Source organism: Carassius carassius, chromosome 1 (genome assembly GCF_963082965.1).
Source record: "Carassius carassius chromosome 1, fCarCar2.1, whole genome shotgun sequence".
Classification (NCBI taxonomy): Eukaryota; Metazoa; Chordata; class Actinopteri; order Cypriniformes; family Cyprinidae; genus Carassius; species Carassius carassius.
In genome coordinates this window covers 43,305,381-43,320,542 of record NC_081755.1, presented here as the reverse complement: position 1 = coordinate 43,320,542, position 15,162 = coordinate 43,305,381, and the positions used below count along the sequence as shown (strand labels likewise).

Here is a 15,162-nt window from a genome sequence, read left to right as displayed (position 1 = left end):
TGCCATTTTTGCCTCCCTCTCACTGTTAAAATGTAACCAATAAGTAATACAGAGTAAGTCATTTTTACTCTGAGTAAATTTTAAATGAGCTACTTTTTACTTTTACTTGAATAGATTTTAAGACTGGTACTTTTACTTGTACTTAAAGGAACACTCCAACTTTTTGGGACTTTAGCTTATTTACAGTATCCCCCAGAGTTAGATAAGTCCATACATACCTTTTTTATTTCGGTGCGTTCTGTAAGTGTTATTTGACGCACCCACCGCTAGCCTAGCTTAGCACAAAGACTGGATGTAAATGGATACTGGTAGCATAGTAATCCCAATAAGTGACAAAATAATGCAAACATTTTCCTATTTACATGTTGTGATCTGTATAGTCACAGCGTGTACAAATAACAAGGCTATATGAGACAGAGACCATTTTTAATCGTATAAATACTGGGAACTATATTCTCACTAGGCGTAGGAGCACAGCTAACGTTACTTCGGCGGAGTGGCTACTTGGGCAGAGTGATTAGCGCAGCACCCGAGATGCGCCGTGGTGAGGAGAAGAGAGTTCGCTCAGAGTTGGAGTAATAGTCAGCAATTACTAGATAGTAGATTTATAGTGTACAATCATGGGTGTTCGCTGTATTGTAAAGAACTGCGACAATAAACAGGGGAGACCAGGTATTACTATGATGTTTAATAGAATTCCAACCACAAACGCTGACCTGATGAATCGATGGCTACTTGCTCTGGAAATAGATCCAAACACACCTGTAAACACCATCACGAAGTATTTCGTTTGCTCTGAACATTTTACTGTAGACGACTATTTTGAAAAAAATGCAAGTTGCCACACGGACCATGAAACGTGTGCTAAAGGATACAGCCATCCCATCGATAATAAAGACAGGACAAATTGGATCACCTGTTGCTGTGGTAAGTGTTCCGTTATGTTTTGAGATGACTAACATTAGCCATACTGTAACAGTGCCATGCTAATGTAATATAACCTTAGTAGTGACACTATTACGTGAATAGGGGGTCCGTGTATCCCCTTTACTGTTATTATTGTGACACACTGTATGCAATGGCTATACTACAATTTCATTGAACTATGAATGATCATTATAACAAAATCACTTACTTGGTGGCCAGCTGACCATTAGGTTCACTCGGCATGGGGCGTTTCTTCCAGTTGATCTTGTCACAATGGGGAAAAAAGACAACTGCCGGGTGTATTAGGGCAGAGAAATCTTCCGTGGTAGTGACGCAAATATTTTGATTGTTATCAAGCCTTGACATTGATGGCTATACCCGGTCCCATTCATTACAACAAAGGCACTCGGTTTCTGTCGGCATAGGTTGGCATGTTCCACATTTACACCACCAGTCCGTGTTCGTTCTGATTCTCCCTTCGTCTTACAGCTTCCAAAGTTTGTAACTCCTCGTCTGTTTATTCTGGCTCAAAACTATATGTCTATAGTCTATTGTTCGCTATCTGGCTCGGCTCGGTGTTCATCTTCAGTTCTCTCTTCACAGCAGTTCAGTCAGTGTACTGTTTGAGTACATGAATTACTCCGGGATATTGGTTTGTTTGAACTCAGAGGGAGTGTCAGCCACATTAAAAAAGTTGACAGCTTAAGTCATTTGTGGATTAATGTGTATTAGAGACGCGAACCGTTTAAAACGATTCAGTTCGATTTGGTGAACTGAATGATTCGTTCGCGAACTGGATATCCAGACTGCTTTGATATGAACTCTCTCTCACAACAGACACGGAAGAGAAGACAATGTTGAATAAAGTCATCGTTTTTGCTATTTTTGGACCGAAATGTATTTTCGATGCTTCAAAAAATTCTAACTGACCCTCTGATGTCACATGGACTACTTTGATGATGTTTTTCTTACCTTTCTGGACATGGACAGTATACCGTACACACAGCTTCAATGGAGGGACTGAGAGCTCTCGGACTAAATCTAAAATATCTTAAACTGTGTTCCAAAGATAAACGGAGGTTTTACGGGTTTGAAACAACATGAGGGTAAGTTATTAATTACATAAATTTGCTATCTGGGTGAACTAACCCTTTAAGTAAAATTGCATGAATGTAATGGTACTTTACTTTTACTTGAGTAAAATATTTTTGTACTCTTTCCACTTCTGTATTGTACAATACAGAACAGCAGATCATAATTTAGTTTGACAGGTTAATCACACAATTTAGATTTAAATCATAAAAAAGTGTTGTTGTTTTATCCCCATGAAAATATATGGGCCCCTTTTTTAAGGAAAAAACTAATGCAAATCTAATACTGTCAACACCACAAATAAACCATAACTTATAAAGTAAGTTTTCAGAACTGACAAGGTAAAACATTGAGAAAAGGTTTACCATTAAGCTAAATTAATACATGAATAATGCTGGAGTGACTCAAATATATGTAGGTCTACAATATATTAGAAGTCTATTCTATTCTATTCTATTCTATTTCTCCCAGGAAAAATCAACCCGGTCTCATGAGATAAAGTAACTGTATTATGAGGTGGTATTTTTGATGATTCATACAAATATGAAGGTCCAAAGACCTGAAATTGCCATGAGTGTGTTTTGGGAAAAGCCAGTGTTCACTCATTAAAGTAGCTTTAATTTGATATAATCCTAAGATTTTTAGTAGAAATAAAAATAGACGATGCTCAGATGAAATGATGTCTCAGACAAGTTTAGCTGGAGTGAAGACAGCCTATATCTGTTTGCTTACTTCAACTGCTCCAAATGATCATGGTGTGCTAACCGTGCACGCATGGAACCAAACAAGAGCTCATATTACGTTAGACTACTACATTTTGATTTGCAGTAATACTGTGTCCTTGTCTAGACATGAGACTAGATGAGTGTTACACCACTCTTGGTCTGTTTCCACAATTGACAGCTGAACCAAACATATAAAACATGAGAAATATACATTTCCGAAGCAATGTGTTATTAAGACTCCTTATATAAATGCATGACTAGTCATGAAAGCTCTTCAATGGCAGATCATATCATGCTGTGTAATCATGGTACCCTGGTATTTTTTTTAAATACCTTGCAGTGCTGTTCTCTGTATAGGTAAGCTTACTATTCAGTATAGGCTGCTGCACTTTTTTATAATAAGGACTGCGAGACTACTGTAAACAACTGCTCAGCTCCAGCTATGTTTGGAATAGCATACTAACATAGCACTCTTACTATTTCTGTAGTATATAGTACTGTGTGTGATACTGTGCACATTAAGCCTATATGATTTTCTGTCTAGGCCTATAATACCCAGATGATCTACTGCATTACATTTGCCAAAATAAGCATAAAAAATGCATACGTATATTGCATCCTAATGCACAATGAAATGCGCTAATAGGCTATTATTAATATTATTATTCATATTAGGTTACCTTCTTTTTTCAAATCATAAAAGAAGATTTAAAAAAAATGCTTGCACTTGTCCATTTAATAAATTGTAAACTTTTTCAATATTTTTACAAATATGAAATCCTCCCATGCAACTCATTCCATATTTCAAATGTTCTGAAGGCATGCAGTAGGGAACAACCAAAACAAATCGAAAATGTAGTCTATTATTAAGCGAAAATCTCCAGTCATTGCATTCGTGCACTTATACAGATGTGTCGGTGATTGGCTACAATATTTAATGCTGCAATTATGTTTGGAAATTGATAGTGAAATATCTAGGCTAATTTACCTTTCGCAAAAAAACAAAAAAAAACAAAACAAAAAAAAAAGCTTTATTGACAGGCGAACTGACCAATCAGAAAGCAGATATTATGTGCCAAAGTTGCTATGCGCCATTTTCCCCAACAAGAGCTATGGCTGGTGTTGTGCTCATTTTCCACCCCCTGCCAAATTATTAATACATCTGACTGCCTAATCCTAACCCCCCAAGAAAAATTTCAGATTTTGATTAAAGATTACGAAGACAAACATTTTTAACTTGCATCAAGACTAGCAATGTGCGCTAATAAAGTAAATAAATACATTTTTGATTTCATGAGGACATAATTTTAGTACTGCTCAATCATCAAACTGATTAAAGTAATGCTAGAATAAAATTAACATCAATGAAAAATCATAAGATTTAACACTTTCTGCCTCATGACGTAATTATAATACGTCATCATAAGAAATTAATTATGTATGGTGCATACAGTTAAAAAGGTTTTGCAATTTATTTGCTCTTAAAGTATAGTAATAATAAAAAAATAAAAATAGAGAAATAGGAAAAGAAAATTATCAGGGGCACGAGGCAGTAAGCAATACAAAGAAGAGGAGCAGAAAAAATCAATATAGAGATAAAAATCACTCATTAAAGACTGTTTATTTTTATTAGCCATGATATTTATTGAAATAGCCTTTTTATAACATCTTAACTGGCAGCACTGACACCGTGAAATGTTCTTGCTTGAGTTAACTGCTTATTTAATTTTACTTTATTTTCTTTCAAATAAATGTAAGCTTCTGTGATGTTGTTTTAATATCAGTTCTATTACTGCTTGCTCTTAATTCAGCAAAAAGTGTCTAAATGTCTTTTAAAAAAGACCATGACTAGGACTATAATCTATCATTCAATAAATTAAATAATTAAGTTCAAGTATGTAATTTTCCACTGTATGAATGCACAGAATTAAAATGAAAGGTACGGGTATGCTAATTAGGTGAACTAGCTAGCTAGCTGGCTAACATGTACAAATAAAATACAAAATGTAGTCTTTATTTGGTTGCCTTTGTTATCTGTTTGACTACTTTAGGCATTTCATATTGCTCATATTTCTCTTTGTTATGTCACTGCAGGCATAGTCGTGTGAGTAGCTCATGTCTGGTCTCTTCACTATCGGCTATTTGAACAGATTCACTCATAAAACACCTACAGTGCTTCAACATCTCCATTTATTTATCAGCTCACTTTATTTACTACTTATTTATTTAATCCTTATTCGTATTAATGTAATAATGTTATGTAATATTTTACACTTGCCAAATGATTATAGACAGGTCTTTAGGAACATGCAGGGCACACTCCTCGCCGCAGGAGGCGCTCGTTCAGTCACATCTGCAGCATCTGCGCCGCCGAGCAAGTCATGCTTCTCGGACTTTCTGCGGACGCTCGCGACGTTGACAGTTACAGTTCAGTGCGTTTCGCCGGGAACTCTGTGTGATATTGAAACATTACATCGATTAAAGTTAGAAGAGTCTCGGGAAAATGATCGCATATCGCATGGACGCGGCAGCGGCTGTGCGCGATATGTGAGGATTTGGATAAATAACTTAAAAACAGTTTGATAGAGTCCATCCGATTTCGACAGAATAGGAGGAGGAGGATCGATTAAATTAGTCAGCTCGTTCAATATTTGGTGGGGTATCGACATATGGACGCAGTTAACGTTAGTTGAACATCAGCGGCGTTTTGGTCGAGTTTTGTGATGGGTAAAGATTATTACAGGGTCCTGGGGATAGAGAAGGGCGCCACGGACGAGGAGATCAAGAAAGCCTACAGAAAACAAGCTTTGAGGTTTCATCCCGACAAAAACAAATCAGCCGGAGCAGAAGACAAATTCAAAGAGATCGCCGAAGCCTACGATGTCTTGAGCGATGCCAAGAAGAAAGACATCTATGACAGATGTGGAGAGGATGGTAAGAGCTGTCACTGTCCCGCCAAAGATAAAGGGATGGATGGATAGATAGAGGGAGAGAGAGAGAGAGATATAGATAAATAGACGGATAGATAGATAACATTCTTTTTGTACTTTTGATAACACTGCTATCACAGTACATTGTACATCTATCTATATCTATCTGTCTGTCTCTGTATGTCTATCTATATGTCTATCTATATAGATAGTTATATACAGTGGCATGCGAAAGTTTGGGAATCCTTTGCAGAATCTGTGAAAATGTGAATAATTTTAATAAAATAAGAGAGATCATACAAAATGCAGGTTATTTTTTAGTATTGTCCTGAGTAAGATATTGTACATAAAATGTGTTAACATATAGTCCACAAGACCAACAAATAGCTGAAATTATAAAAGAAAACTCCATTCAAAAGTTTGTGTGGTTACCTGGATGATCAATGGGTCACAACTTCTTTTTATTTTTTGTTTTGTGATGGTTGTGCATGAGTCCCTTGTTTGTTCTGAACAGTTAAACTTGGAACTGTTCTTCAGAAAAATCCTCCAGGTCCTGCAGATTCTTCAGTTTTCCAGCATTTTTGCATATTTTATTTTCTAGCAGTGACTGAATGATTTTGAGATCCATCTTTTTACAGGACAACTTAGGGACTCAAACACAATTATTCAAAAATAGGTTTAAACGTTCGCTGATGCTCCAGAAGAAAACAAGATGCATTAAAAGCCGTAAAAAGTAAAAACTTTTGAACAGGATGAAGATGTCCAAATTTTTCTTATTTTGTAAAAAAATAAAAAATAAAATCAGTGATTGTTTGAACCTTTTTTAATAGTTGTGTTTGAGTCCCTCTGTTGTCCTCAGTGTAAAAAGATGGATCTCAAAATCATACAGTCACTGCTGGAAAGGGTTCAAATATGCAAAGATGCTGGAGAACTGAAGAATCTGCAGGACCTTAAAGATTTTTCTGAAGAACAGTTCTCAGTTTAACTGTTCAGAACAAACAAGGGACTCATGAACAACCATCATAAAACAGAAAAACAGTTGTGGATCATCCAGGTAACAGCACACAGTATTAAAGGGATACTCCACCCCAAAATGAAAATTTTGTCATTGATCACATGCCCCCATGTCGTTCCAAACTCATAAAAGCTTCGTTCATCGTCAGAACTCAATTTAAGATATTTTGGAAGAAAACCAGGAGACTTGTGACTGTCCCATAGACTGCCAAGTAAAATAAACTGTCAAGGTCCATAAAAGTATGAAAGACATCGTCAAAATAGTTCATCTGTCATCAGTGGTTCAACCGTAACGTTATGAAGTGACGAATACTTTTTGTACACGAATAAAACAAAAACAACAACTTTATTCAACAATTTGTCTCTGTGTCTCTCCGCATCAACATAGCACCATTTTGGAGAATATGAGCTGAACGCAGGCAGCGTGTGCTCATAAGTGCTTTAATGGAACAGATAAATACTAATATATACAGATAGATGGACAGCTCTTAAAATGTGCTGATGTGGTACCATAACACACCTTTTAGTACTTTATATAAGGATAGATGTCCACACTGATAGGCTATTAATGGAAAAATTGTTGTGGAAATGAATAAAATTGAAAAGGAAACAAGTCACGTTGTGTTGTTAAAAGTGAAGATTGTAGATATTTCTTTATTATTATTATTATTATTACTATTGTTGTTATTATTTAAAAAGAGACATGTCATGTTGCTTGATATGTATTTCTGCTTTTCGGTGGTACTCTAAAGGCCCCGATATACTCTATATTATTTTTATTGTTTTTCACTCAGGGGTAAAACAAGGTTTTAAAAGTGCATATATATATAATTAATTAATTAAAATGAGTGCAAAGAAATTAATTAGCATTAGCAGTTAAGTTGCGTACAGTACTGTATGTGTACTATGCTGCTGATGATATTTACATTATGCACGTTGCACAAATACAGAACAAAAAAAGACAGCAGAAAAGAGCAGCCGGGTCATTCAGTGTCAACCCAACCAGAGGTCCCTGGTGGAACTGATTATTTTTTAATTTTTTTCATCACAGCCATTTTTGTTGCATTATATGCCAGTTGTGAAAAAAAGCACTTTTCAATTTTTTTTCCCCAAAAGGTTGCCTGTAACTCAAGGCAGTTGAATTTTAAATACTGGTTCTTAACTTTTGGTATCTATATTTTAAGGACCTGTATGGTTAACTTCCAAATATATGTAGGTCTCAGTCTGGCTCCATTGTTGACGAAATGAACCTGAAATGATTTCCAACACCCACTTATTCTGTAATCATTGTGTGCCAATGGCAATTTGAAAGTGTTTTCCACAAGGTGCAATGTTTTCCAGCGAGTCAGCTTTGGCAAGTTTCAAACCACCACTCCAAACAAACACCATTTTGGCCACATTTTTCTTTATATTATATAACACCCATTTGTTCTTGGATTTCGCTTGAAGTATATTGGGGCCTTAAATGAGGAGTGTATAAATTAAGTGAGCTCCCACAGTAGCAGTAAAGCTTTAAGGCTGATTTACACTTCTGCATCAGACATACGCCATATAGCCTCTACATTTTAGGCTGTTTGTCGGTTTTCGGTTTTCACTTCTGCGTCGACGTGCAGTACACATGCAAACGGCTAGTGTGTCCACGGGCATGTTGCTGGTGTAACCAGCAGTACCAAGACAAAAGCTGAAGAAGAAGCAGCTTGTCAGAGAAGCATCAGCCATGACGGTGGCAAATAAATATCAAAGAACAGATAATTTATTTAAACTACAAAAAAAGAGACGACAACATAACAGGAAAAGATGGCATTCTTTAAATCTCCACAAGGACTTGGTAGAACAACTGTTTGTCGCGGACAGCATAGACTCTTGTTTTTTGCTTTGCTTTTTTTTAAATATGGTGTAACATTAAAATATATTAATATACGCACACCAAACTCAAATACATATGGAGGGAGGGGTACTAGCAGGCCAATCACAGTCCTTGTGGTACGCATAGATTTGACGCGCACTACAGCATAGTTTCAACGCAGAAGTATAAATCAGCCTTTAGCGTCTCTGTTTGACTGAAGCTTGATAACCTTTGGTGACCGTTTGAGTTTTTTTCTGAATGCTGCAAACACAGGAGCGTGTAGGGTGGAATCGACGAGGGACTTGAAACCCCCTCTGATCTCCAGATTAGGAATTCAAACTGTACCACGTGGCTGGGTCATTCCTGTGAGCTGGTTCTGCTCTTTCTATATGCTGTTTCTTATATTTTCTCAAATGTTGATTTGCTGTTAATCCGTAAATATTATTTCTTTCTCGTACAGGACTCAAGGGACACACCGGAGGTGGCTGCAATGGCCCAAGCTATACTTTTCACGGTGATCCTCACGCCATGTTTGCAGAGTTCTTCGGTGGCCGCAGCCCGTTCGATCAGTTTTTTGCGTCTGCTGGGGGCGCAGATGACATGGACATTGACGACCCCTTTGCAGCCTTCGGGATGGGCGGATTTCCCAGATCTTTTAAGTCTCGGGGAGGCGGTGTGCACGGGGGCCGAGTAAAGAAGAAAGATCCCCCAGTAGTGCACGAGCTCAAGGTGAGTCTGGAAGAAGTGTTCTCTGGTTGCACAAAAAAGATGAAGATCTCTCGCAAGAGGCTGAATCCGGATGGCTGCACCGTGCGCACCGAAGACAAGATCCTCACTGTGGACATCAAGCGTGGCTGGAAGGAGGGGACTAAGATTACCTTTCCCAAAGAGGGAGACGAGACGCCAACCAACATCCCTGCCGACATAGTGTTTGTGGTTAAGGACAAGCTTCACCCAGTTTTTAGGAGAGATGGCTCTGACGTCATCTACCCTGCAAGGATATCCCTCCGAGAGGTGAGTGTCTCGTGTCTGCTGGAGAGATGAAGTTACTTAACCTCCAGTAATATACACCAGTGAACTTCTGCTAAGCTTTTGAAAAGTGTTCAGTCAGTACAGCAAAGGGTCATTTTAAAAAATCACATGAAAATTTGTTCCTAGAATTCTTCTCATAATTAAAGTATGTCTTTATTCAAGTAAAGTAACATGAGAATACAAAGGTTAACCTAGGGCTGCACGATTTGGGAGAACTCCAGGTTTACTGTGTTTGTTTATAGGGCTGCAAAAATCAATTTGTGATGTTTATATCAATATAACGTATTAAAATGATTGTAATAATAATAATAACACTATTATTAAATAATAATATTTAACAATATAATATTGCTATTGAAATATTTCATAAAATAACATAAAAATAAGCATTTTAATGTGCAGACATTTTATTTTATTTTACAGTACAACTATAAAATTAAAATACTAATATTTATAGCTATGATTTTAAAAGTTCTTAACTTTTTAAAATACATTTTAATCATTTAAAAAAAAATAGGTTGAAAATTTGTTTTTTACTTTTTGTAGAAAAACACTTACATTTTCTCTTTAGTTGAAAACAGACGGTTTGTAAGTGCTTCTCTTTACAAGTTTGGGCAGATGGTTGATGCATCTGGCATTCCCAGTTGCATGTTACAAGCCACACAAACTCAGAGCAGATGTGGCATTGGCATTTACTGTGAAACTAGCTCTGAGATGCTGAAAACACTGGATCATCAGCTGCTCGTGTAAATGAACAGTGCAGCAATTCGCTCTGAAACAGGCGGCGCATATAATTATTTATTTAAATCGCAGCCTTTAATAATGGCAGTATGGCGTATAGTGATTTTGATATTATTTTGGTTATTCGTGTAGACTTAGGGTTAAATAAGGAAGTCGTGTTAATCTTGTTTTTCTCTCTTAACCATCACTAACTCAGGCTCTCTGCGGCTGCTCCATCAGTGCCCCCACCTTGGACGGAAGAACTGTCACAGTGACATCACGTGATGTCATCAAACCCGGTATGAAGAAGAGGATCGTGGGAGAAGGACTGCCACTGTCCAAATGTCCTGAAAAGAGAGGAGACATGGTGCTAGATTTCTCTGTGAAATTTCCGGACAAGTTGGGACCAAATGCCCGGGAATCTCTGGTTCAGATCCTACCACCTTGAGCATCGCAACCGCTGGAGGACAGACTCTCAACACACAGATCCTATGATTGGGCCCTTCTGATTTTCTAGATATTTTTGCACCTGAAAGTAGCAGTGGTAAATACACAAAATTCAAGCTCAGAGAAACACAATAGAGCTCCCAACAGATTATTTATACCCACTTACTTACATCGCAATGCACTTTTACTGGTAATATATTGACTTTCACACATAGTTTTTGTAGTACCTCCAAGTACTGCTCCATCATCCTCCTGTTTGCTTCTTCAGCCTTCTTTCCCCTTGAATCTGTTTATATTTTCGTTTATTAAATTAAGATTGCAATTTTACTCTCTGAGCAGTCAACATTGTACTTAACAGTAACATCAATGCTGAACAGTAGGGTTTTATACATTTCTGAGGGTCTCAGATAGTGATTGTAGAAGTGTGTGTGTGTGTGTGTGATTGTGGGTGTGTGAAACCCCAATGACGGGGCTGCTGGGAGCCGAGTTTTTTGCATAGAGTGAGCCTAGGAAATTTCTCTCCTGAGCATTATCACTGTGCTTCCAGAGTATGTTAAAGTGTGGTTACATTTACTATTGCTTGATAAAACTTCATTGGGGAAATGGAGTCATTCCAATCCACCTCATTTTTCAATGATGAAGTAAGCTATTTTCTATGAATGTGTGAGATTTCCGATTCATTAGGCACTATAGGTAAATAGATAGATGGGTAGACCACAGACTGTATAAAACATGGGCATAGTGTCTGTGATCATACTCATAGGTTTCTGAAAATCTTTTTCGATTTAGATAACTGGAAGTGGGCAAAGAGGCAGTACGTGGGTGGAGCAGGTAATCCACCTGTCACTCAACTGGCCACGCCCTTAATTAATGCAGAATTTTATTATAACTTAAACAGATGAGTTAGGGCAAGATTAGCTATGTAGTCCAAAACCACTTTTCCGCTTGGGCATTTTAACATTGGGGGGGAGGGGTCTATGGGATTGAAATCCTTTTGGAGCATGTCTGTAGCAGTCAGTTGATGAACTGCAGTTAAACTCACTTCCATGTGTGATTCAAAAGAGAGGCAGGAAGGTTTCCGCTTAGAATAGACCTTATGCTTCAGAGAAACACGTGTGCAGCCATCTTTAGAATTTTAGTTTTTAGAATTTTGAACTACCGTTTTTGTGGTAGCTCTATAGCATCACTGTCGAAGATGAATAAACTGTTGAAGTGGGTTTACTTAATGTAGAGCTAACAGAATTTATCATAAACATTGTAATGTTTGAAGCGAATGATGTAAATGTCAGAAGACTGGGACGATTTTTAAATGAGTAGTTAATTCATGAATTCATGTGATCTGTGTGTTGAAAAAAAAAAACGGAAGACAAGACAACGAATGCAGTGCAGAAAAGGGGCGGGGCTACAAGGTCTATAAGTAGGCTACAGTAAAACTACTTCTGCTGCAAACCAGTGTGTTTATAATTATGACAATATGATAATAAGAAATACCTGTTTGCAATGTCAAGCAGTATAGCGAGCAGTTTTGTCATTAAAATAACTGGAAACGAAATACAACGGATGCCTCGCACATTCAAGTTAAATGTCTGCATCAGCTCATACGTTGAAAATAAGGAGACTAGGAATCTGTGTGGGGGGGAAATTTTTCCCCACACATATTTTCAAATGAAGCTGCTTTCTGTGGCTCAACGCGGTGAATTTCTGTGACTACTTTGAAACCGTCACAGAAACGTTCCCACAGAATTCCCAAACTCATAGATTCCTGATGGAAAGACTAGATTTCGACCATGCAGATTCACAGAGCAATGGTAAATGTGACTGCACATTCACACTGCGGACATCACTCGCTTTCTCCTGCTAGGAGTGACCCATGGGTCACTGTGATTTCCTTCTTTGAGCACATAACTGCTCCATTCAGACCATCCCTCCTCTAGTTATTTGTTTGTTGCAGCCAAGTACATTTCAGGTTTAAAAATGCCTGAATGTAGCTTTAATTAACTATTAATGGGTGATGTTTTGGAAAGCACTAATAGTGTGTAGTTTCAGCAAAATTACACACTTCAGCTTTCAAGACTTCTAATTTGCTAAGGAGCATTCATTTGTGGGAATTCACACTATAAAACATTATACACAACTTAAACCTTCTTTTGCTTGCAGTAAATGTAGCTTGAAAAGAATTCATAATATTCTTTCATGGCCTGGGAAACACATTTTTATTTTAGAGTCATGTATTTATGCTGTCATTGTAGTGCACATATTGAGATGATGTACAATGATGAGATGATGGCGATTTTATAGACTTTACTGGATTTTGCAACTTAGAACTGCCATTACCAGAAGTAATTTTATAAGGACTGACAGTATTTGTGCCAAACGTATGCAGATTGCGATGGCACATATGCACACAGTTTAAAGTACCTCACACGTGATTGCTGCATCATCAGCATGCTATTTGAAATTCACAATGTTATGGAATATGTGTTTCTGTAAAAAGATGTTGTTTTTTTGTGAAATGCTTCTCAATTCTTTATCATATGCATAATTGTTTTTTATTCCTTGCGATTAAAGGCTTTACAAGTGCTGTCTTGTAGTAAGTCTTTTACTGTATTTGTATTCAGGAATGCATACATGATCATGGAAAAGTATCATTGTGATTTTCAGCGCTACAAGAGTTTTAAGTATTTTATAAGTAGAAAAGTTATCTTTTTTCTATTTCTACTTCAGAGGCCCTTTCACATGAAGAACTATAATGAATATTAATGTCCACACCAGTAGATGATGATGTGCTTGTTGTAAGTGATAAATTAAAAATGAAAATTAGCTGAACATTTATTCACCCTCAGCCCATCTGAGATGCAGGTGAGTTTGTTTCTTCATTAGAACAGATTTGGAGAAATGTAGCATTACATCAGTTGCTCATCAAAGGAACCCCCTGCAGTGAATGGGTGCCGTCAGAATGAGTCCAAATAGCTGATAAAAAAATCACAATAATCCATAATTCACATGACTCCTGTCCATCACTTAACATCTTGTGAAGTAAAAAGCTGTGTTTGTAAGAAACAAATCCATCTTTAAGATGTTTCTAACTTTAAAATGTTGTTTATGGCTAAAATAGGAGTCATCTATCCATAAAATTTATTTCTCCAGTAAGTCATCTCATCTGAATTAGGAGAGAAATATGCACGTATGTTTATGAGCAAAAGCCGTTCTAAATAAATATGTTGGTGGATTTAGTTGTGAGAGGAAAAGAGGATGGATCTTCTCACTGAAGAAGTGTTACTATGGCCAGAAGTGATAATTTAAAAGTACTTTGTTTCATACAAACACAGCTTTTTGCTTAACAAGGCAATAATTAATGGACTGGAGTCATGTGATTTATGGATTATTGTGATGTTTTATCATCTGTATGGACTCTCATTCTGACGGCACCCATTCACTGCAGAGGATCCGTTGGTGAGCAGCTAGTAATGCTGATATTCTCAAAATCTTTAAAGAAACAAATTTTCAGCAGGTACTCATTTTTGGGTGAGCTATTTCTTTATATCTAGATGGTATTGCTCTTTGTCTGAGCAGTGCAAAACCTGTTCATCAAAAAAATCATCAATACAAAAATGTGAGAACCTTGTATGTTTGTTGAACACAAATCAGATTAATAGTATTGCAACAGTAATCTTATTTTTATGTACCACAACATCACTTTCATTTGATTTTGTATCCACTTTTTAAATTTGCCATCCAGGAGCCTGTCTGCTGAGGGGACCGGGGCCCAAGCATAGACTAAAAAAAATTTTTTTTAAATTAAATAATTTTAGAAAATATGATTATTTCATATCATCCGAGTATGAGAAAGGAAATGAAAGGGGTGTATCATTACTGTTTTAATTTATATAGCATGACAAGACAATTATTGTTACATATAATTATCCGTCATGCAGTTGATAAATGACACTGCAATAGTCTAATGTGTCTGCCAATTCAATTTTTATGAAACTTTTAATTTTCTTTACTACATTGCAAAACATAGACTTTTTCTCCCCTTTATTTCAGGAAAATATGCTGCTCCTCGTTATTTGAAAGTGAAGAAATCGATAAACTTTTATTTCTATCGGCCAGTGATGATTCTGAAAGGACATACCTGTAAACCGTTGCTATAGTGACGAACACAATTTCATGATAATTGTGCTCTTATTTTAGTGCAGTCTCACAGCCACTGTCAAACATTGAGATAAACTTGATAAAGTATCATCTATTTATATTAAATTGGTATCTTCTCCGATATCCATTTTGTGACCATTGAGCCGATTCTTTTCAATCAGCTGGAATGATTCGGGACATTCCACGTTTAACGTGGCTTTATGCATTAAAACATTGTTTTTAAAAGACCAAACTCAGTAAACAAATTAATAATAAAGCATTCTATTCACTGACA

General features: G+C 36.8%; 1 protein-coding gene across 1 annotated transcript; it reads left to right on the top strand.

Moving 5' to 3' along the window:
- The first annotated feature begins 5,121 nt into the window (after positions 1-5,121).
- On the top strand, positions 5,122-13,304 carry LOC132151781 (dnaJ homolog subfamily B member 1-like). Its single transcript, XM_059560143.1, has 3 exons — positions 5,122-5,678; positions 8,995-9,548; positions 10,504-13,304. The coding sequence occupies exons 1-3, from the start codon at positions 5,468-5,470 to the stop codon at positions 10,732-10,734; spliced, it is 996 nt and encodes a 331-aa protein (XP_059416126.1). The 5' UTR covers positions 5,122-5,467; the 3' UTR covers positions 10,735-13,304.
- Positions 13,305-15,162: the final 1,858 nt, after the last annotated feature.